Raw genomic sequence first — 23,823 nt, 5'->3', positions numbered from 1 at the left:
CATAAAACATAAAATCAAATGAGTGAAAAACTCCACCGTACCATTTGCTCTCTGGGAGCCCAGTGCAGCATGTGAGCTCAGGAGCAGGGGTGGAGCTGGATGGGAATTACACAACTCCAGTTACTGCCTGCACTTTGCTCTATAACTTATCTAGTTGGAGAAGTTTCTCATTAGTTGAAGCCACACCCTTTTACCTAGTAGTGTGCACACATTCAAAACAAGAACGTAACCTAAACCTATTAGGGTCTCCTTGGAACAAACTGAAAAGAATTATAGGGTAGGTGGGACTTCAGGATGAGTGAGAGAGAGCAGGTTGTGACAAGGGGTCCACACCACTACTCCTATAAGGCCCCACCCAAAAGCAATGATCCAGGGGCTCCTGGAATCCTAAAAACTGTTAAAAGCTTAATGTGTGAAAAGGAGACATATGTACTATTATTTGTAATACTTTAAACAATTTTAAAAAAAGCTGGAAAAAATTAAAAAATAAAAGCTTAATGTGTGAAAGGTGAGCAACAGGCTTACATATTTAATGAGAACTTTATTCCAGGGAGCTTCAATATATAACGGAATCACTATTTATGGATCCTGCTACTACTGTCTGCTCATGCTGGAGGCCAATGGGCAGCTTTTGTGCCTCACAGGTGTCGAGACAGGGTGGGGTTGTTTCCCAATTTTCAGGGCTGAAAAAGTTACTCCAGAATTCTAATTCTACCAAAGCACTGCTCCTTTCCTGAACCTACTGGAGGTGGAGACAGCAAGGAAGCTCCTAATCTTTAAATCTCTTAGCACAATTCTTGGGCTGGGATGAGAGTAGCATGGGGAGGGGCTGACTGGAGGTGAAGGAAGAGTTAGGCAAGGCGAGAACATCTATATATATATATATATATATATATATATATATATATATATATGTGTGTGTGTGTGTGTGTGTGTGTGTGTGTGTGTGTGTGTGTATATGTATATATATATATATATACACATATATATATATTTATGGCTAATATGCTAAGTGTCCATCTGGGTAATGATGTCACGTAGCAACACCTGGCTTCCTCTCCCTAGCTCAGGGGTGGGCAAACTTTTTGACTCGAGGGCCACAATGGGTTCTTAAACTGGACCGGAGGGCCGGAATAAAAGCATGGATGGAGTGTTTGTGTGAACTAATATAAATTCAAAGTAAAGGAGCAGAGGGGAGAGCAAGAGAACCGGATAGAACAGCCAGAACAGCCGGATCCGGCCCGTGGGGCATAGTTTGCCCAAGGCTGCCCTAGCGACTAGCCTCCTTGGAGTTTTTTTCAGCCCAGGAATATGACTTGCTTTAGAGCCAGGTGGAAACATTTTACACTGTAACCAAATGTCTGTGAAGCGTTTTCCCATGCCTCATCTCATTTGATCCTCACAGAAGTCCTGGAGTAGGTAGATAGGAGACTCAGTGGAATCCTATTTTCTTTTCATTAGCCGGAAAACGGAGATTTAGAAAGCTTAGGAACTTGACCCGGCTGAAAAGAAGTAAGAAATCGTGGACCTTAAAAATGACTTTAGGTTTTCTCACTGCGTAGAATATAGTCAAACACTGCTGCAGTTAAGTATTTTACCCTTTGCTCTCCCTGCATGATCTACAATAATAATCTGCTTCATGTTGATATTTACTGCTGTGTTGCTGACAATTACCTAAAAGAGAAGTTGGGGTGCTTCACTGGGCTGGAAAAAGTTTAGCTAAATCAGAAAGCAGGTCTAATTAAGCAAGTTTATTCTAAATCTATAAAAGGCTAAGTTGACTCATGCATGCATGATACATACAAAGCTCTCGCTGGCACCAATCGCACATGTGTGTTTTGATATGTCATTGTTGATCGTGAATTTGGTTGACACTTCTATTATAGAGAAAGGGTGAACAGCAATATTAAAATATTTCTTCTAATTAATTTCCTTTCAATGTGCACAAATTCATGCACCAAGCCACTAGTTTATAAATAGATAGCCATGCTTTAAGATTGAAATTCTCAAAAATCTACCTATTTATATCAATGGACAATTTGGGATAAAAAAGACAGTAAAACTTGGGTGGATAAGAAACAATATAAAAGCTGCTCTAGTAAATACAATCAATGAGAAAAAAAAAAAGTCACAATTCAACTTTTTTCTCCTCTTCTACACATTCCTCCAACCTACATAGCTTTGTAACCACCAGATTCCTGCCCTTAGGAGTAGGTATAATGTGATGCAAGTTATCTGTACTGTTTAGGATGGATTTCAAATATATTATTTTACCAATTTTTCCAAAGATCTTTTTCTAAGATCATAACTACAGTGTTTATTAAACTTCATTAGTTAGCTGTATACAGGCATACCTTGGAGATACTGCAATTCAGTTCAGTTTATTTGAAATAAAGTGAATCATAATATTTTTGCTGCTGGAGGGTCTTGCCTTGAATTTGTAAAAAACCCAACATCTATGAAATGTAATAAAGCAAAGTGCAATAAAACAAATTACACCCATTTCTCCATCTCTTTCTACTTAGATTCTGATCATCTTGAGGACATGGTTATTCTACTGCCATAGAAATTCCTTCATCAATTACTGTGCCTGGCTTACAGAAAGCACTCAGTATTTGTGGAGTAAAACAGAATCTATAATACATTGAAGAACAGAACATGGACTTCTTTCTAAAAAGAACTAATACAATCATCATTGGTATGCTCTGTGGTTTCTGGCCCAATATCTCCCACTTGCCCTTCTTATTAACAGAACCCTCATTTTATTGAGAAGTATGTGCCAGGCTAAAAACTCCACTTTCCAGACTGCTTTGCAGCTTGAGGAAGCCATGAAACACAGTTCTGGCCAATGAGATGTAGGGAGACATTACTGGGAGGGGCTTTGAAGGAAGCTATGTACTCTGGATAGAAAAGATACAAGATTCAGCTGACAGAGCTGGTGATCCTTTATTCCTCCTCCTTTCCCCTTCTTGTTTGCAACACTGAATGGTAGAGCCATCTTGAGGTTATGAGGACAACATGAACACACACTAAGGTTAGCAGAGCTGTATGCCTGACAACATTTCTAAGGTTCTGTTGCAGCTTCTGAATTTCTGTTAAGTGAGAAAAATAAATACACCCTTTGGTTCTCACTATAGCTGGTTTCTGTTGTTTACAGCAGAATGCAGCTCTTGGCTTTTAAAGAATTCCTTGAAAGATGATTAAGTTGGTGAATTTGAGTTTAGTACTTTTCCTCATTCTATAAGAATGGGTAAGTCCCCACTCTTAAAATAAAGGAGAAATGGCAAAATACAGGGAAAGACAGTATCATCACCTGTCAAGAAAAAAACCCCTTATACCTATACCTCAGACCTCATTTCTATCCACCACCCTTTTCTGGTGGCTAATGCAAATCATTAAACTCAAATAATACTCATCTACTGAGTATCACTCCCAATCTCATTTCCATCACAATTGCTGTGGTGTAATAATAAAGTATATACTAACATTTCCAAACACAAGTTATTTTGAAAATATGTTCTGGAGATTTTAATATATGTTAAACCTAGAATTCTGTCATCAGATAAGTTCAGGAAATAAGTTAGAGTTATATGGTATTCATTACTCAGGTCTTCTCAGAGCTTTACCACTGTGAATATACAAAGGAAGGTTTTACTAGGAGCCTTTCTCAAAATTATTTGTCCAGGCCTCCTTTTCTTCTCAAAGCCATTGGAGGAACTAGTATTTCACAAAAATGCTTTGAGAAACAGAGGTAAAAATGGCACCTGCTCCCAAATATATGGGTACTGTACCCCAAGGAGCAGATTTTTGCTCTGTCCTTTATGGGTCTCTCATGTTAAATGTAAAGATGTTTATTCAGATTTTCCCTGCAATGTACAAGTGTAAATATACAAGAATCTCTGACTGCCATTTTTATTCTCCTTAAGTACAAGTTCAGGCAATTCCCATTTAAGTGGGGTTCCCAAGAGGGAATGAACACGAATCCTCCTGGAAAGTCCTCAAGAAGGAGAAAAGGAGGACTGAGTCACATGAAATATTGGAAACATTAAGCTTATAAGTTACTATATTATTACAAGTTATATAACTGAACCCTAGGTGTGTCACATACTAATATCTCTAGCACAAGTTCACTAGAACCCATTTCTAGAGATGTTCAGTATACGCTTTATTATTAACCACAGTAATTGAAATGGAAGTGAGACTGGGAACAATCCTCATTAGATGAACGTTGTTTTCATTTAAGGACTAGCCATTGCTGAGATTAAAATGGAACCAATTTCAATGACATTTCTTGGGGCATTAGAGAGTGTCCATGATCTAAATGAGTTCTCAAGGGAGCTGAACCAGCCAGATGCCAGTAGAAAGGAAAGGTTTCCTCATTCAACCCTCCATAGACAAGCGGAGCAGCAGACTGATTTTTCAGATGCAGTCCCCTGTGAAGATGGTCTGCAGATGACCTGTACCTATCACACCCTGAACAGGCTGTGGCGGTGAAGTCACACAAGCCTCAGCTCTAAAAATGAAGGAATCATGCGCTTTAAACCTCTTAAGAGCTTAAGAAGAGATGAAGCTCCTAAATCCATAGCCCATGAACCATACATTAACGTCTGTGTGATGCCCCTGACAGGCCTGCCTAAGAGGATTATTAATGTCCCATCAATAGAAGCCCAAATAGGAGGCCGAGACAAAGCTTAGAAAACATCAGGGATTCCTTTAATTTTAGCACACAACTGGGTACTGATTTTAAGGCTTAAAAAGCCATTTGTGGAACGATCAGGCAGCAGTTTCAATTTATTGTATTATTTTACTTTATTAGTACACAGTTATATAGAGCTTGCTATGTGCTGGGCACTGTCATAAGTACTTTGCAATGATAAACTAATTTAATTCTTTTAATAGTCCCACTCTTAGGGTTGTGTCCTCGCCCACATTTTACAGATGAGGAAACTGAGGCACATAAAGGTCATAAGGCTAGTTTCTATAACCAAGAAACTACAGTAGCTCCTCTAGAAGCCCCCCTGACCTTCCAGCTGTACTGTCACCCGTGTTACCACTGCACCCTGTGCAAGTGTCTATGGCACTTAATGTACTAATGCTGCCCTTTCAAGGGCTCCCACTGGACCTTGAAGTCCCTGAGGCCAGGGTCCTATCTTATTCATTCATCCCTGTATCCTTATGTTCAGTGTTCAAACCATATTTTCAAAATGGATAAAAAAAGTGCAGCTCCATATCTCTTATCTATAACCCTTGGGGCTACATGTATCTTAATATTTTGGATTTTAGAAAGTTCACACACTATATGTGACCACTGGCGGGATCTGGGACAGCAATCCCTAGTAAAATACATGAATAATTCTACAGTTAAACTTACGGATAGTAACGTTAAGTAAGTAAATAAAGATTACACTAGTAAATATAGATAAAGACTAGAGATAGCCGCATGAGAGTTTAGGTGAGAGTTTACCAACAAGTGTGCTATGAAGAAAAAAAGCACTTTGGGAGTTTTGGGGTTTTGGAATCACAGGTAAGGGATTGTGCATCGCAATTTCTATGAAGGCCTCTAACACAGTTGTGCAGATTATAGCACTGTCTTACTGTGAAAAAAAAAATGCTCCATTCATTCAGTTACTACGTACTGATTACCATGCTGAGAACTTGGAGGACCCCTGGTGGAGACCTGGATCCATAATGGGCTCTTGGCACATAAGTGCCAACTCAAGGAGATTAGAGAGATGTGCGGACTAAAGAAAACAGCCCTGGACTAAGGCTCAGGAGAAAGGGTTCGGAGGGAGTTCCACTCCCTTCCAGTCAGTTATTTTGGGGAGAGCACAAGACCAACTTGGCAGACATCCACAGGCTAGGAAAGGTGTCATAAGAAATAGTTCCATGCTTAAATGCTGGGTTATACGGCATTTCTCAATGTTATCCTGTCAAAAAATCCTCTTTCCTTTCACTTTTTCAAATGAAGTGTCTTACTGTTGTCCCAAACTATGTGCTCCTCAAGGGCAGTAACCATGCTATAACAAATAATCATAAATGTAGAGGCTTAAAACAACACATTTATCTTATAGATCTGGTGGCCAGAAGTCTAGAATGTGTCTCATTAGGCTAAAACCAAGGTTATCAGCAGGGCTGCACTCCTTCTGGAGGCTCTAGGGGAGAACCTGTTTCTTTGCCTTTTCCAGTTTCCCTAGGCTGCCCACACTCTTGGTTCATGGCCCCTTCCTCCATCTCCAAGCAAGCAACAGCCACTGAAGTCTTTCTCATGCTGCATCCGTCTGACTCTGACTCTGGTTCTCCCATCTGCCTCTTTCACTTGTAAGGAGCTTGTGATTACATCAGACCCACCTGGATAATTTCCTCATTTCAAAATATTAATAACTTAACCACATCTGCAAAATCCCTTTGCCTTGTAAGGTAACATGTGCACATTTTTGGAGTTAGGACCTGACATATTTGGGGGGGAGGGGAGGCAGTGAGGCAATATTCTATTTACAACAATATCAAAATTCCTTTTGCATCCCCAGCATCTACTGTAGTGCCAGACACATAGCAGAGGCTTAAATTGTCTCATGCAGCTGAAACCGGTTTGGCTCAGTGGATGGAGCGTCGGCCTGCGGACTGAAGGGTCCCGGGTTCGATTCTGGTTGAGGGCATGTACCTTGATTGCGGGCACATCCCCAGTGGGAGGTGTGCAGGAGGCAGCTGATCGATGTTTCTCTCTCATCGATGTTTCTAGCTCTCTATCCCTCTCCCTTCCTCTCTGTAAAATATCAATAAAATATATTTAAAAAAAAAAAGAGAGCACATAATCTTAAATAAAAAAAAAATTGTCTCATGCATATTACTTAAATGTCTCCAAACATTAGTTCCCTCATTTTTAAACAGAAATTTAAAAAAATACCTAGTATGAACCTTACATGAAATAATGCAAGTGAGAGTGGCCTGAAAACTATAAAGAAACCTAAATATGATGATTATATCCCATAGACTAGCAGCAGGGGATACACACATCCATTTGTGAAATTGCTAGTCTATCCTATATAATAAAAGGCTAATATGCAAACAGACCGAAAGGTGGAGCAACCACGCACTGACCACCAGGGGGCAGACGCTCAATGCATGAGCTTCCCGCTGGTGATCAGTGTGCTCCCACAGGGCGAGCACCGCTCAGCCAGAAGCCGGGCTCACAGCTGGTGAGCGCAGTGGCGGTGGCTGGAATCTCTCACGCCTCCGCAGCAGCGCTAAGGATGTCTGACTGACGGCTTGGGCCCGCTCCCTGTGCTGCTGGACTGCTAGAGGGCGCAGGCCGGGCTGTGGGACCCCTCCGCAAGTGCACGAATTTTGTGCACTGGGCCTCTAGTATAGTATATAAAAGGCTAATATGCAAAGTGTCCCCTCGGAGTTTGACCGTGAGACTGGGAGTTTGATTACTTGCTACGATGTGCACTGACCACCAGGGGGCGGCGCGGAACATGGCAGGTGACCAGCTGCTGCGGCAGCAGGGCACTGAGGGAGCGAGGGAAGGAGGAGGTGGGGAGGCGGGGAACCTGATCGCTGGCCAGGCTTAAGGACCTTACCTGTGCACGAATTTTGTGCATCGGGCCTCTAGTATATAAGAGAATTCCATTCAACTCAATAAATCATTAAGGAAAAAAGCCAGTTGCTGGAGGATCACAACCATGTTATCGTGTGGCCTTGAGGTAGTCTAGTTTGACATACATAACTCAGTGTCCAAATCGAAGGAGGCGATGGTAATATTTACTCTGGGACAAAAGTACCAATCAGAACTTTTTTTAGGCAAACAGAACACATGGTCACCCCAAGTACAGCACAGTGGTGAGCCTGGGCTCTGTGGCCAGATTGCCTGTACCCAAATCCCAGATCCACACTTAGAGCTTTGTGACCCTGGACACATTATGTAACTGCTCTCTGCCTTGGTTTCCTCATCTGCAAATGGAGTAACAGACTCCTTTCACAACGCTAATGTGAGGATCAGATGAGTTGCAACACAAAACATTCAGGATAATGCCTGGCACGTTGCAAGAGGTCAATAAGAGTTAGTGATCATTACACTTCAAGTCCATACTCTAAATTCCCACAATTCACAGCATAGAATCGTCAGTGTTTCCCCACAATTCCAGCCAGCAGGCAAAGGGCTGGCATGGCTCAGCACCAGTAGACAGGTCTCTAGGACGGCTGACAGTCTCTTCCTTGGTACCTGCTCCCTCACACTCCCAGTTCTGCGTTCCCATCCTGGTTCCTGAGCTCATTTTGGAATGCAGAGCTGTGGTGCCAGCCTCGCTCCTAACATGTCACGAAACATAGCAAAATCCTTTGTTATTAGAACGAGAGATTAACTCCTAAAGCAGCAGTCTTTGCACTGAGTACGCCTATGTCCATTGGAAAGCGGGGGTAGTATTTTACTTCTAATTTTAAACTGGTGTATACTAAAATTCTAATCTGCTAACAACATTTTAAAATGCCAGCTGCACAGACATGTTCCTGAATAGATTAACTCTTGTCACCTTCTGTCCCAAACAAACCCCAAGTTATATGTTGCAAGACAAAAATATTACAAGTACAAAACTAAACTGCTTTCTGCTGAACTTGGCATAAAGATAATGATTATACTGTTTATATGAATTATAAAAACAATAGCTACAACAATTAATTTTACTCAGTGCATACTATGTGCCAGGCATTGTTCTAAGCACATTGTGGGCATTTAATCCCAAACAATTCCATGAAGTAGGTACGGTTATTATCCCCATATTACAGATGAGAAAAATGAAGCACAGAGAGGTGAAATCACTTGCCTATGATATTTACAGATGTAATAAGTGGTGGAGGCAGGGTTAAACTCAGGCAGTTTGGCCTGAGTTCACCCTCTTCAAGGCAAACTCCACTCCCTCTCCTGCTGGAAAGCAGGGAGACTTCCGATTGCACAGCAGGAGCCACCTGGGACACTGCACTCCTGGAAGACAAGTCTTCACTGTCTGTGCCAGTGCTGCGTGCTCCGTGAGGATGCCTTTATCTCCTTTGTCTCCCTGGCAAACTCCTACACATCTGCCTCACGCTGCTTCCAGCCTTCACTGCCTCACTGGGCACACTGTAGGTCCTCGAGGCACATAGTGAGATTTCCATTTGGCAAGTTATTCAATAACTGGTAAGTGTTGTTGTTTTTTGAAGTACTGATGTTTAAACAGTATTAGCCTTATGAAGAGATTCAAAGCAGATTTTCTTTTCAGCGTAAGCTCCCTGAGTTACTACATGATTTTATTTATGGAATTGTGATTTGCACTTACCTAAGACTACATTACAAACAATGATATACTAAATATCTGTAGACTGTATGGGCAGGGCTGCACCTCGTAGCTTGAATAACTTCATGCATCTCAATCGAGGAAGCTGTTGTTTTTCCTCGACGCCGTTTACTAAAGCGGGATAGACTCCAAACCACCTGTGATCAGAGCCACCTGACCCCCAGCCACACAGGCCACTGGCTGTAATGCTCCAGGGCAGCACAGCCACCTTACTTGTTAATGTTGCTGCCTTCTTTCAGTCGCTCTCCGGCGGCTCCAGTTTTGGACACTCTTTCGCTTCCAGCCAGGTCCACCAAGCTGACCTTACTGACTTTCTCTCCAGAGTTCTAGGTGTAGGGAACAAGAGAGAAACAATGCATGTGAACACAGAAACCGAATGATTTCTACATATATGTCAGCACTGTAACTGAGAGCAACCGAGCAGCCATCCACTACAGCGAGGCAAACGTCTCAAGATTTGAAACAGAGTTATCTGTTCTAGCAACTTCATAGTCAAAATTTAAGTTGATGTGGTACTGTAGCATTTTGTATGGCAGATAGGAAGCAATCCAGAATGCATTTAGGAAGCTGGAGATTTTACGTGCCTATGAGGAAATACTAGGGCACGAGGATTCTTGTGCATTCGGGTCAAACTGCTCTTCTTTTGAGAAAGTGCTCTTTAGGCTAAATGTTGTGGTTTCCTCTTTAATACCCCTTAATGACAGTGAGGAAGACTCAGTTGCTTTTAGGTGAATTTCAGTATGGAAGAATAAATATTAAAGGCTGTCTGGTGACATCATGATGCTCTTCAGGGAGTTCGCACAAGAAATTCAATTAAAAAAAGTTATATATAGGTTGTCCTCAAAAATGTATACACACATTTGAATACATATAAAGTTTGTTTATTAAAATGCATTTTATTTTCAAAATTGAGCTATCAGTTGTTAAAGTGGGTATACATTTTTGGGGGACACCCTGTATTAAGAAAGACCTAAGAAATTAAATTATTTAAGCAAGGTACGTAGAAGATCCAGCACAAAATTTTCAGCTGCTAAACCTAACCGCAAGACCCATCACCCAAGCAGATATTTTAAGATCTTTTACTGCCAGCAAAGGGTCTGCCCAGTTCCTCACCCCAGACTGCAAGTCATAAAGTGTCTGTGTGACTATGATGTTGAACACAGCGTGCGAGCGGCTACTTTCTTCATTCATGTTGGTAGCAGCTACCGTCCGAGACTTATTTCCCTCAGACATCAGTGACTCAATATCCTAAAGGCAAAGCACGAGGAAAACATTATTAGCAAAAACATATGACCACGGTCCTGCCCACCAGATGTATGTATTAATTATGATCCTCTGACGCGTTCGCCACTACCCTTCCATAAAAACCTCCCCCTCCTTCACCGAGCACGGTCCAGCTTCCTCCTCCCTCAGTGCTTTCTAGTTTATGAAATGTTCCCCCTTCTTTCTGACCCACAATTGTCTTTTTTCTCTGTTAATTACCAATTTTTCCCTTTGCAAGTTACTAGGGAACAAAAGAGCTAATACTTATTGAGCACTCCAGATGTGTAATAATGGTGATTAACTTCTTTATTCAAACTCTCTGGGTTTAACAACTCTAGCTATTTACGCTCACTTATTTGCCCCTATCTCCAACACTATGGCTTTCCAGGGAATTTTCCTTATTCACCTTTGTACACCTGCCTTACAACACTTGGAACCTATGAATTCTTATGCAATGTTTGATGAATGAACCTTATAAAGGACACTGAAGTTCACAGAGCGATCACTCTAACAAGTCTAGTACCCATCTGAAAAATGCCTTCATTTAAATGGCTAGAGAGTTACCTCACGGATTAATTTTAGTCATGCCGAGCGATGACAGGATAGGCACAACACAGAGATAGCAAAACTAAGTTTAGGGGTGTATTCGCTCATTCATTCATTGGCTTTCTTCAGCAACAGGTAGCAGTTTGGTTATGAGATTTCCAAAGCAATGACAATAAAAACAAAGGAACAAGATCAAGTCAGGATGTAAGAAGGCATAAAAATCTAGAAGTAGGAAAATGGGGAGAGGACTGATTCCGAAAAACAGAAGAAACAGAAGAGTGAAAAGTAATGGAAACTAAGGCAGGGGACCCTATCAAAGAGAAAGGGTTGAGTTAAATACCAAATACTCTTAACATTTGCCCTGATGGACATCACGGGCCACTTTAAGTAGAACAGTGTCAACACAGTGGTATTAGCAAAAATATTCAGAAGCTCAAAACGCTGGGCCTCTTAGCCGCACTGTGACGCCTTCACCACAAAGCAGGCTGAGGAGTGTGATGAAAGGCCCTTTTTTCTGTTTGGGGTGTGTTGATACTGGGTTTTGGAGACCATGAATGATATCAATATGCTATAAAGCATTCACATAAAAATCAACATCACTTACATACTTCAATTTACTGCCAGTTATTTAATGACATTTTAAAAACAAAAACACTTACCTCAAAACTAGTGACAGCCAGTTGGGATAAACCATCTACATACGGTCCCAAAACTTTATGCTCTCGAACTTTAAGAGACTGTCTACTCCTTAAGAAGAAAGAAAAAAAGGAATGAATGAATTGGACAAAACTTGGAGGCTTTTCTTTCTTTTTAAGTATTCATTAACCAAGATGGCAGTTTCAAAATAATTTTTTTAACAATAAAAAAATGTCCTAAAAACTACTTTATTTAGAACAGCAAGATAGCATTCTTTTTCAGAAATGTCTTTTATACTCTGACTTCTATTTAAAGTAACTTGCTATTTTAAAATTTCTATCTCCTCTTCCAAACTAAACAGCCAGCACACAGAATACTAGGTTAGGCCAACTTGCTTTAGTAGATGAACTTCACAGTAGGAAAAAAAAAAAAAATAAGACAAAGTGAAGTACATTCCAGAATTGAATTTAACAACTCAAGGCTATTTTATAAATAAGCACATTCTCAGTAAATAATATCTTAATATTTGGACCACACAGTAAACAATATTGAAGTGTTTTGTTTTATTTTTAATTTACTCTTCCAAGTCTGTATTGATTTATGCTGCTTCAATGCTGACAATTTCATACAGAAAGTGATATTACAGTACAGCAGTTGCTTGCAGTTACTGATATTTATCCTGTCTTTAGAATGCCTCTTTTGGTGAAGATTTTATGGCTCTTTTAAATTTTAAATGGCAAACCTGGTTTGGGACCTATTTGAACAATGTATCAACAGGTAATTGAGATGAAAGCAAAGCGATACAGATTATGACTATATTGTATATGTCACCTTTTTCATGGCATCATATATTAATCACCTTTCAAATCAGGAGTCAGTGCTTGGCATCACTCAAGTATGGAAAAAAGGACCTAAGAACCACTGATGCTTCCCAAGGTCTTCTAAGAACATTTCAGTTTTCCCACTTAATCTTACAACCCTACAAAATAGGTATTACTAACTTAAATGATGGCAAATTCAATGTGACAATGAGCAATTCTTCTATACTCTAAACAGGGGCAGACCAAATGCGCACATTTACAAGGGCGACTTTGATGCACACAGACCCGGAACTCAGCTCACTATGCTTGCACAACCAGAGACTCTAATGCTACTCATGAGCAAGAAAAAGTCAAGTTAGCACAATATCAAGTGCCTGTGATGGCGTCTGACATCTGGAATTCTTGAACACTGCTGCTGGGAATGGGAACTGGTACAATCACTTTGGAAAACAGTCCAACAGTACCAAAAAAAGTTAAAGGTTCAGTGTCTTTGACCTACAATTCCACCCCTAGATGTATTCCTTAAAAAGTCATGCATTTGTACACCAGGAGAACTGTACGAGAATGCTCAGAGCAGCACTGCAATGGTAAAAAGTGACAACTACACAAATGACAGGAAATGGGACAAATAAATTATGGTATAATCATACAACGGGATACTAAAGAGTAGTAAAAAGTAATGCCTCATTACTTAATAATGGGAATGAATGGATCATTGAGTAAGTCACCAAAGGACACGTATAACTATGATGTCACTTACACAAAGTTAAAAACTATGCAAAAGTATGCATTAACTTTAAAGAAGAGGAAGATAAGAAGGGGTAGAGAATAGAATGGGATCCAAGAGGAACATATAGGAGGCTTCAAAAATATTGGTCCTGTTCTATTTATTAAAGAACATGGTGAGTAGGATAGTCTTTGGTTTTATTATTCTTTATATCTTACATGTGTTATAAATGTTCTTCCATATGCATTAAATAGTTCATAAACATTTCTTATGACTGGGTTACTCCTTACTACCCATAATTTTGATCTTATACCTTCGATTATACCCTTAATAATACAGCTGCTAAAAGCACCTAAAATATTTTTAATAACAAGAGAAAGTGTTCATTATGTTACACAGAAAATTCAGAATATTGAACTATATTTAGAGAATACTTCAACACACACACACACACACACACACACACACACACACACACCATAAATTTGAAATACAGGATCAAAATGCACCAAAGTATTAACAGTGGTTATTTTTGAGTGGTGAGATTATAGGTCATTTTTATTTCTTCTTACATTTTGCCTATTTTCTAAATTTTATATATAAATATATGCTCCTTAAATCAGTAAAAAATTTTTAATTAAAAAGTTAATAGCCCTCTCCTTCTATGAATCGAACTCATCTTTTTTTTATCACCTAGTTTTTTAAAAAATATAGATGCATCGGTTTTCCCCTATGTCTACTGAATCCTAGCCTATGTGGGTGGGGCTCGGGCCGGTGTGTCCTTAAAGGCCCTCCCCTTGATCCCAAAGCACAGCCTGGGAAGAGAATGACTTGCCTGGACTGGGTGATTTCAATCCTTCAACTACTTTATCTCCAATTTAGAGATGCTGCTTTCCAACATAAATGGAAGGACCAATGTGTCTGTTTTTTTTTTGTTTGTTTTGTTTTTAAATCCTCACCCGAGGACATTTTCATTGATTTTCAGAGAGAGAAGAGAGGGAGGTGGGGGGGGGGGGGGAGAGAGAGAGAGAAAGAGAGAGAGAGAGAGAGAGAGAGAGAGAGAGAGAGAGGAGAGAGAGAGAGATATCAATCTGTTGCCTCCCATGTGTGCCCTGACCAGGGATCAAACCTGCAACCTAGCTATGTGCATTGACCAGGAATTGAACCCCTGACCTTCTGGTGAACAGGACGATACTCCAAACAATTGAGCCACACCAGCCAGGGCCAATGTATCATTTTAACTCAATTTTTATGAATAAACCATGGTGGCCAAAATAATACAAATAGCAAAAACATCTTTTTTAAATGGCATATATAAGCAACATTATACATGAATATGGTATAAACCAGCGGTCGCCAACTGGTGGTCCTTGAGGTCCAAAAGGTTGGCAACCGCTGGTATAAACTATGTATACTGGGCATACCAACTGGCTTGGAGAGCTGATGATTTCTCAGTAATTGAACGGAAACCAGAGTAGTGACCAAGGCTCAAATAAAATATTCACTTGAAGTTTTAACTTTAGGATCATTTAAAATTATTACCTCTAGTACAAGCTTAATTTCACCCACTAACTTACCCTTTGGGGTCTAAAAGATCTCGAACTTTCTCATTATAAATTTCCATATAGGAGACTTCCACTTTAAAGGTCTGTGACTCATTTTGCTCCAAAGAGATCCTTTTAAATAAAGCACAGCAGAGCCTTGGGATGAGGCCCAGCTGCTCAGCATTGCCCATCATAGAGAAGGATTTTCCTGAGCCTGGAGAAGAGCAAGCAGAAAGAAAGGAGGATAAACAAGGAAGCAAAATGTAATGATTCCACCATATAAGTCTTCTACATATATCAACCAAGGTCACACAGTGGAAGAGGCAAACTTGACCCCCAAGCCTGACCCTCAAACAATAAGGCTACTATTCTTTCTTTTTCTAAAAATGTTCTTTATTGTTGAAAGTATTACAGATGTTCCCTTTCCCCTCCCCCCATTGACCCCCTCCACCCTGCTCCCCAGACCAAGGCTACTATTCTTTCTATTACACTCATGGCCTCTAGTTTCACTCTCATTGTGAGATCCAGAGGGCACCTCATTTACAGGTGGAAAACACAAATATAATCACTGTAAACAGCAACTATATAGTATCAAGTAACATTAACAGTATTTACCCCAAACTATTTTGTTTGTGAAAGTGCTTTGATATACAGTCTCTTATCTGAGTCTCCTAGTTGTCCTGCAATGTAACCAGAGGCAGTATTGTTATGATTGATTGATTTATTCTAACTTTATAGTTGAAATCATGGTGGCTCAGAGAATTAAAGGCTGAGACACTAGTATGTTTTTGTTTTACTTGTTTCAACCAACTGTGCCATGAGCCTAGGTGTAGTAATCCATCATCGTTTCTGTATCCCAGTGACAGTCCTCTGTATAGGATGATACCAAGAGTTTTTAAAAATAGTTTTTACTATAACAATTGTACTGAGAAAATGGTAATTATTTTTCTAGTTCAAATACAGGTTAAAGCTATAATTTAGGAAAATGATATTTAATAGTTTGAAACTAGGTTTGCTCATTAACACTAAAATTACTAAATTACCGAAACTGTTGAATCATCAAAAAGAGGGTTCCTTTTGATCACCTAATTCCTAATTCAGGTAAACCACAAAGGCAGAAGCATTTTTTTCTGTTGCTTCCCAAGGTGTTTTCTATTTCTATGTTTTAAGAAATGCACATGTAATATCATCGACTGAAAATAAAAGCAAGGACTTACCTGTCTGTCCATATGCAAAAATACAAGCATTATACCCCTGAAAGGCTTTTTCAAGAATTCCTTCCCCAAGGCACTTGAAAACCACCTCTTGACCTACAAAAGAAAAAAAAAAAATGATGTTTCTTGACATATTTGTATTAATAACTGAGTCTGTTACCAGCATTCTCTAACTTCAAAAAGATGTTAAAAGTTAATTATTGTGTGCCTTCTATGTGTAGGACCAAGTAATACTAGCTTAATGCATGAAATTTTATTTATTCTTCTTAACTATAGCTCAGTACCTGGATCGATTTATGATTCTACCTATTGCTTCCTTCTAAGGCATTTAGGCATTAAAGTTTCCTTCCCATTATTAGTAGGCCATATGGAAGCATCATTTAAATTTGATTCATTTCTTCTCATGAGTTAGCATTAAAATGTCATGAATTCTCTTATGTCCCCATCTGGATTCTGAACTAGATTCTCAAGATGAGAATACACGTTTTGGTATATGCCATACACGTTTTGGTATATGCATGTACCTCTGCACCTAGCATGGAGGTAAGTACCTGCCAGGTGCTTCAAAGCTGTTTATTGCTGGTGGAGGTGATGAGTTGAGCACAGACACCTCTCACCTGTGTTCTCTTGGGGGTTCAGGGACAAGCTCTCTTTGGTGAGCCTGTCTACAGCTTACTGCAGCTCTTGGGGGAGTTCTGTCATTTAGTATAAATTTTACGATAGCATCTGTAGCATCCAGCTGAAGAGTAACAGTCTGAACATCTTTTTAAACACTTAAGGTTTCTTTTGCTACTCTTTGAAATTGGTGACATTCATTCCACAATGATTAAGAGAATGAAAATGGTGCTCTCCTTCTGCCGCGCTCTTACAGTCCTCAGAACATCCACTATTAAAAGCCTTTGCAGAAACTACTGGTTTAAGTACCACTTGCCTCCAATGGCATGATACCCCCTGATTGATGTCAGAGACTATAATCTGTTTATCTTTGTAATCCTGGTGCCTAGTACAAAATGTTTAATATTTATTGAAAGAATGAGCCCATTTAACCTTTTTATCCTACATGACAATTCCTTTTACATTTGAAAGTAATGCAACATAATAAAAGCTTTTGGGCCCTAGCCAGTTTGGCTCAGCAGATACAGTTTCGGACTGCGGACCGAAGGGTCTTGGGTTTGATTCCGGTCAAGGGCACATACCTTGGTTGCAGGCTCCTCCCTGGCCAGGCCCTGGTTGGGGCACATGCGGGAGGCAACCAATCGATGTGTCTCTCTCACATTGATCTTTCCCTCTCTCTTCCACTCTCCCTAAAAATCAATGGAAAAATAATCCTCGGATGAGAATTAACAAACAAAACAAAAATAAATAAATAAATAAATGGATGGCTTTTGGGTATATGTTCTTCTTTTATGCAAAGTTGGATCTGATTTTAGCAGTTCCTTGTTATACTATGACATATGTTGGTTGCAGAATCGAACTCTTAAAAATGTGTAAATGTGAAACAAAATATAATATTTTCAACCCTTAGACTGACAAAAACTAAAATTTTGACAACATGAGCTATAGCTGGATTGAGGAAATAGGTATTTTCACAAGCTGTTGTATGAATCAACAAATGCAGCCATTGTGAAGGAAAACCGAACAGCACCTATGAAAGAAAATCTTCCCTCATTGTCTGACCCACTGTGAGACATCTAGCCTGGAGACACAAGGGACTCTTGTAAAGGATGCTCATGGCAGCATTATTTATTCTACTATAAGTTGGAATCAAGTGAAATGCCCATTTGTAAGGGAGTGGATAAAGTGTGACTATTTTATATGATGTAATATTACAAGTCATGTAAAAACGAGCAGATAAACCTACAAATTTGTGTATAAACAATGCTAGAATTCAAAAACAGTGTTGAATAAAAAAAGTCATGTTAAGACTGTAGTACATATAATGTAAAAGCTTACATCAAATAGTGTGTGTGTGTGAGAGAGAGAGAAATCTATGGATACTAAAGTAAAAAAAAATATGAATTGGAAGAAAATTTACCAAATTTATATACAAATTTATATAACCTTACTCCACTATTTCTGACTTCTAACAACCCAGCACAGAGCCTGGTACCTAAGAGGTATTCAAAACATGCTGCTGGAATACGTGAACTTTTTTTTTTTTTTAAGTACAATTATAAGAGGCTTTGATTCTCAACCATTTGTTGAGAAGACTACCTAAAGAAGAATAAGGTATTGTCAAAATTACTATCTACTAAACATTGTTTCAAAACTGCTTTTATGTTAAAGTCTTGTGCTTATGAAGAAAATATCTGACCCACCCTGTTGCTGACTTTTCATACACATCAATATTTTTTCCCCATACATTTTCTCAAAGGACCTTCCTTATTCCATAGGTATTCCCAAGGTTCACGCCAAGCGGCTGGCCTTACATCTAGAGCTGAGTGCTGTGGTGTAGAAGACTGGGAATTAAACACAGGCTTGTGAGAACTGAACGTGGTCCTCACAAGTGCCATTTGAAGGCACTCTAAAAAAACTACTCTCTTGGCACACAGAGATGACTGGAGCAATCCCTTTTGATCATCCACAGTGGTTAACCAGTCCCCAGGAAGAGTGGGGTGAGGGTGGAGACAAGATGCTTTAGATTTGGATAGTCAAACATCCTGACAATACTCATGACTTCAATTCTTATTTTTATGTATTTATTTATTTCTAAGACAGTAAGTTATTTTTTATTTTTTTTAATTTAAAATGTTTATTGTTTGAAGTGTTACATATGTCTCCTTTTTTACCCATTGACCTCTCCCTGGCCGTTCCCACCACCCAGCACATGCCCTCACCCCCCTACTGTCTGTGTCCATGGGTTATGCATACAAGTCCTTTGGTTGATCTCTTAAACACCACCGCGCCTCCCCCCCTCCGCCTTCCCTCTGAGGTTGGACAGTTTGTTCAATGCTTCTATGTCTCAGGATCTATTTTTTTTTTTAATTTCTTTACTGATTAAGGTGTTACATATGTATCCTTCTTCCCCCATTACCCCCCATCCTCCCAACTCATGCCCTCACCCCTCCTGTTGTCTGTGTCCATTGGTTAGGCCCATATGCATGCATACAAGTCCTTTGGTTGATCTCTCCCCCTTACCCCCACCCTCCCCTACTTTCCCTCCAAGGTTTGATGGTCTGATTGATGTTTCTCTGTCTCTGGAACTGTTTTTGTTCATCAGTTTATGTTGTTCATTATATTCCACAAATGAGTGAGATCATTTATCTTTCTCTGGCTTATTTCACTTAGTATAATGCTCTCCAGGCCTATCCATGCTGTTGCAAATGGGAATTCTTTCTTTTTTACAGCAGCGTAGTATTCCATTGTGTAGATGTACTACTGTTTTTTAATCCACTCATCTGCTAATGGGCACTTAGGCTGTTTCCAAATCTTAGCTATTGTAAATTGTGCTGCTATGAACATAGGGGTGCATATATCCTTTCTGATTGGTGTTTCTGATTTCTTGGGATATATTCCTAGAAGTGGGATTACTAGGTCAAATGGCAGTTCCATATTTAATTTTGTGAGGAAACTCCATACTGTTCTCCACAGTGGCTGCACTAGTCTGCATTCCCACCAGCAGTGCACGAGGGTTCCTTTTTCTCTACATCCTCACCAGCACTTGTCATTTGTTGATTTGTTGATGATAGCCATTCTGACAGGTGTGAGATGGTACCTCATTGTCATTTTGATTTGTATCTCTTGGATGATTAGTGACTTTGAGCACGTTTCATATCATATGTCTCTTGCCTTTCTTTCGAAAAGTGTCTATTTAGGTCCTTTGCCCATTTTTGATTGGACTGTTTATCTTCCTTTTGTTAAGTCATATGAGTTCCCTATAAATTTTGGAGATTAAACCCTTATCAGATATAACATTGGCAAATATGTTCTCCCATGCAGTGGGCTCTCTTGTTTTGTTGTTGGTTTCTTTTGCTGTGCAGAAACCTTTTATTTTGATGTAGTCCCATTTGTTTATTTTCTCCTTAGTTTCCATTGTCCTAGGAGCTGTAAAGATATTGCTATGATACATGTCTGCTATTTTGCTGCCTATGGATCTTTCTAAGATTTTTATGGTTTCCTGTCTTACGTTTAAGTCCTTTATCCATTTTGAGTTTATTTTTGTGTATGGTGTAAGTTAGTGGTCTAGTTTCATGTTTTTTGCACATATCTGTCCAATTTTTCCAACACCATTTATTGAAGAGACTGTCTTGACTCCACTGTATGCTCTTGCCTCCTTTGTCAAATATTGAGTATAATGGCTTGGGTCAATTTCTTGGTTCTCTGTTCTCTTCCATTGGTCTATAGGTCTGTTCTTGTGCCAGTAGCCGGCAGTTTTGAGAACAGTGGCTTTGTAATGTAGCTTGATATCTGGTATTGTGATTCCTCCAACTTTGTTCTTTCTCAGGATTGCTGTGGCTATTTGGTGTCTTTTTTTTTATTCCATATGAATTTTTGGAGAGTTTGTTCTAGGTCTGTGAAATATGCCATTGGTATTTTAATGGGAATTGCATTGAATCTATAGATCATATTTAGTAACTTGAAAGCACACAAGAGGTTGAGTTGATGAAAGGACTCAACTGCAGAGAAGAACTGGTCAAAGAGCTACACCATTGGCTGCACAGAGCCAATCAAGAATTGATACCTCAGGTGGTGAAACATAATACTTCTGGTTTCTGATGCTGAGAGGCTAGGACAGCGGTAGGCAAACTCATTAGTCAACAGAGCCAAATATCAACAGTACAATGACTGAAATTTCTTTTGAGAGCCAAATTTTTTAAACTTAAACTTCTAACGCCACTTCTTCAAAATAGACTCACTTGCCCAGGCCGTGGTATTTTGTGGAAGAGCCACACTCAAGGGGCCAAAGAGCCGCATGTGGCTCGCGAGCCGCAGTTTGCCGACCACAGGGGCTAGGATGATGAGGAATCGATGATGTTCTTTCAAGGGAAATATCACAATGTTTCTTTTTCCTTGGTAGGAATGGCCTTTAAATTAAAGATCATTAGTTGGAAAAAAAGAAACAATGCTATAGAGATACATGAAATAGGGTTGTGATATGTCAAGTGAAAATAAAAAACCAACTCAGAATGTGTACACTAAAATAGCATGAAAAATGAGCCAAATGATCAAAGAATTCTCCAGGATACAAAAATATAAGAATAAACTTCAGTTTAGCCTAAGTCCAAATTACTGTAAATACTAAATAGGGTATGAATTAACCTATTTTGTATAATATTATTATTTATGCTACTAAGAGAAAAGAAGAGAATTTTTATCAACTGTCCTGTTTGTAGTGTACATTACATATTTTATATCAGTGAATTCTTGCAATACCCAGGTAGAGTAGATATACATTGTGATCCATAGAGACTGGGGTTCTAAATGAGTAAGTCATTTGCCCAAGATCACACCACTGGTGTATGGCAGGGCCTGGGTCTGTCTGTATTGGCTTCTGAATGTCAAGGCGGATGCCCATCCATAACTGGTGGCTTAATGCTTTGTGACATTGGGAATCAGCTGCTCCCTCCTGTCTCCATGATATTTTCTACAATCTCCCAGAGCTCATCAGACAGTGCTGTATTTTTTCTCTACCACTGCACTGTGAGCTCCTCTGAAAACAGGAGTTGCTGCATCTTAGCAGAGTGAATGGCACACAGTAGGACATTCCTATGGTGACACTGCTGTAAAGACTGACATTTAATTGGGAACCTCTTTCTCATTAGTGATGACTGAGGCATCAAAATATTGTGTGTTGAACTTAAAGAGAAATATTTAATTGTATTACAGGTTACACTTTGGTCAAAGTATGACTGTTTTTGAAATTCTAATGAGCCCCTAAAGGCCACAATACCCTTTGTTAACAATAAAGCACTGGGGTGTGAATAAACATGTCGACATGATATGCACCTACTAATTGGATAATTGTAATTTAAAAAATCACAGATTACACTTTTGCTAACACACACAGTAACCTCCTGAACCTTGAAAGAAAAATGTGGGACTGAAAAAATAAACGAATCTCTCTGATGTTCACTAAATATTTACATATGCTTTCCAAAAAGTCAAATTTTTTAAGGTAGATATTTAGTTACATTTGACAGACACAATATAATTCATGTTTATCATATTTAATAAAGGTTTAAGTTAGACTAGGAAGTGAAAATTTGGAAACCATAAGTGGACTATGAAAAAGTAGAAAACAATTATTCTGTGTTTCTGGAAAGAATTTTTCCCCTTCTCATTCTTAAATAACTATCGTGAAACACAATTTGTAAAAGGATAAATACAAAGAATTATTGTCAAGTTCATGTATTTTTACAAATACAAGCAAGACTAGAGTCTAGAGAGACTGAAATACATTTTATATGGTTTCATGTCGCCAGGGAACTTTATTCTCTTTAAAGACAAGAAATAAGGAATACTCTCCCACCTTGCAAAGATACATCAACATTAACATTGTTTTATAGCTGCTTAAGCTTTCCATGGTACTCTTAGCTGATATAATCAATTCTCTCTTATGGATATTTAGATTATTTCCCTTTTTCTTTTTTTCTGTAATATCCTTACATATTTACCTTTGGGCACTTTTCTATTGACTTTACTAGGCAAAACTCCAAAAAATCAAATTACTAAGTCCTCTTAGTAATGCATGAGTCCTTTTTGCTAGACCCTCAATACTAGCTATTATTATTCTTCCTTGTTTTGACTGTCAGTAGAAAAAAACCAACGCTCTTGTTTTGTTAGATTAAAATTTTCCTTTTCATAATTTATTGCCTATTTGAATTTATTCTTTAATAAATTGGTTGAGTCCTATGTTTATTTTAATAAATAAATTGGTTTTGTCATTGATTTTTTTACTTATTAATTTAAAAATGCTCATCATGTAGTAAAGATATTAACCTTTGATCTATCATATGTTGTAAATATTTTTCCTTTTGGTCTTATGTTGTTCTTTATCATACAAAAACGTTTGGTCTTGCATATTCAAATCTTTCATCTTTTCCCTTATAATTTTCAGTTACGTCATATGTTGTGCTTCTTAAATCCTTTTGGATTATACCAAATTATATAGGTATTCACCCATATTTTCTTCCAGTTTTGTTGTTTTTGTTTTTTACAGTTTTATTTCAAACTCTACTCCTTACCAGCTGTGTAACATTGGGCAAGCTTTTCATTTTTTCATTAGTAAATCAGGAATAATAGCTGCTACTACTGGGCTGCTGTATGATTTAATGAGGCAATACAGGTAAAGCCCTTACCATAGTGCCTGGCCATTGTAAGTCTGAAATATATTTTAGTTAATATCTATTATTAATATCACCCCTTAAATCTCTCATCTACTATAATTAATTCTAGGATAGAGAAGGAGGTGATTATCTCATTTTCCTTAAAAAGTTGCCCCATCTTTGCAACAATTCTCTGAGGTAATCCAATTTCAAAGATAAAAGACGCCTATTTTTGGAAAAAAATTATAAGAATCATTTATTATCATTTATTGTTATTTCTCTTGATCCCCTAGAGGTCACACTTTTAAAATTCCACTGAGAAAAAAAAGGGGTGTGTATGTGAACAAGTGTGTATGGTGTGTTTGTGCGTGTATGCATTGGGTATGTGTGCGTTAGGTGTGTTATGTGAGGGTTATGTGTGTATTAAGGGTATATGTGTGTTTTGGGTCATGATGAGGAGAGGAATAAGGAACAGTACCAT

The 23,823-nt window shown here is 38.8% G+C and overlaps 1 protein-coding gene across 5 annotated transcripts in view; it reads right to left on the bottom strand.

Moving 5' to 3' along the window:
- The window catches only part of KIF13A (kinesin family member 13A), a 217,167-nt gene that overhangs the window by 68,238 nt on the left and 125,106 nt on the right, over window positions 1-23,823 (bottom strand). For all 5 annotated transcript variants that reach the window (XM_080658276.1, XM_080658277.1, XM_080658279.1 and 2 more), the window contains exons 5-9: window positions 16,081-16,173; window positions 14,897-15,077; window positions 11,795-11,882; window positions 10,440-10,574; window positions 9,540-9,652 (exon numbers count right to left, since the gene is read on the bottom strand). In XM_080658276.1, the coding sequence (XP_080514402.1) occupies window positions 9,540-9,652; window positions 10,440-10,574; window positions 11,795-11,882; window positions 14,897-15,077; window positions 16,081-16,173 (610 nt within the window). The remainder of the gene's footprint in view (window positions 1-9,539; window positions 9,653-10,439; window positions 10,575-11,794; window positions 11,883-14,896; window positions 15,078-16,080; window positions 16,174-23,823) is intronic.

The sequence above is a fragment of the Plecotus auritus genome (genome assembly GCF_963455305.1).
Source record: "Plecotus auritus genome assembly, chromosome: 2".
NCBI classification, from domain to species: Eukaryota; Metazoa; Chordata; class Mammalia; order Chiroptera; family Vespertilionidae; genus Plecotus; species Plecotus auritus.
Note: the sequence above shows the minus strand (reverse complement) of the source record. Positions and strands in the feature narration are given on the sequence as shown.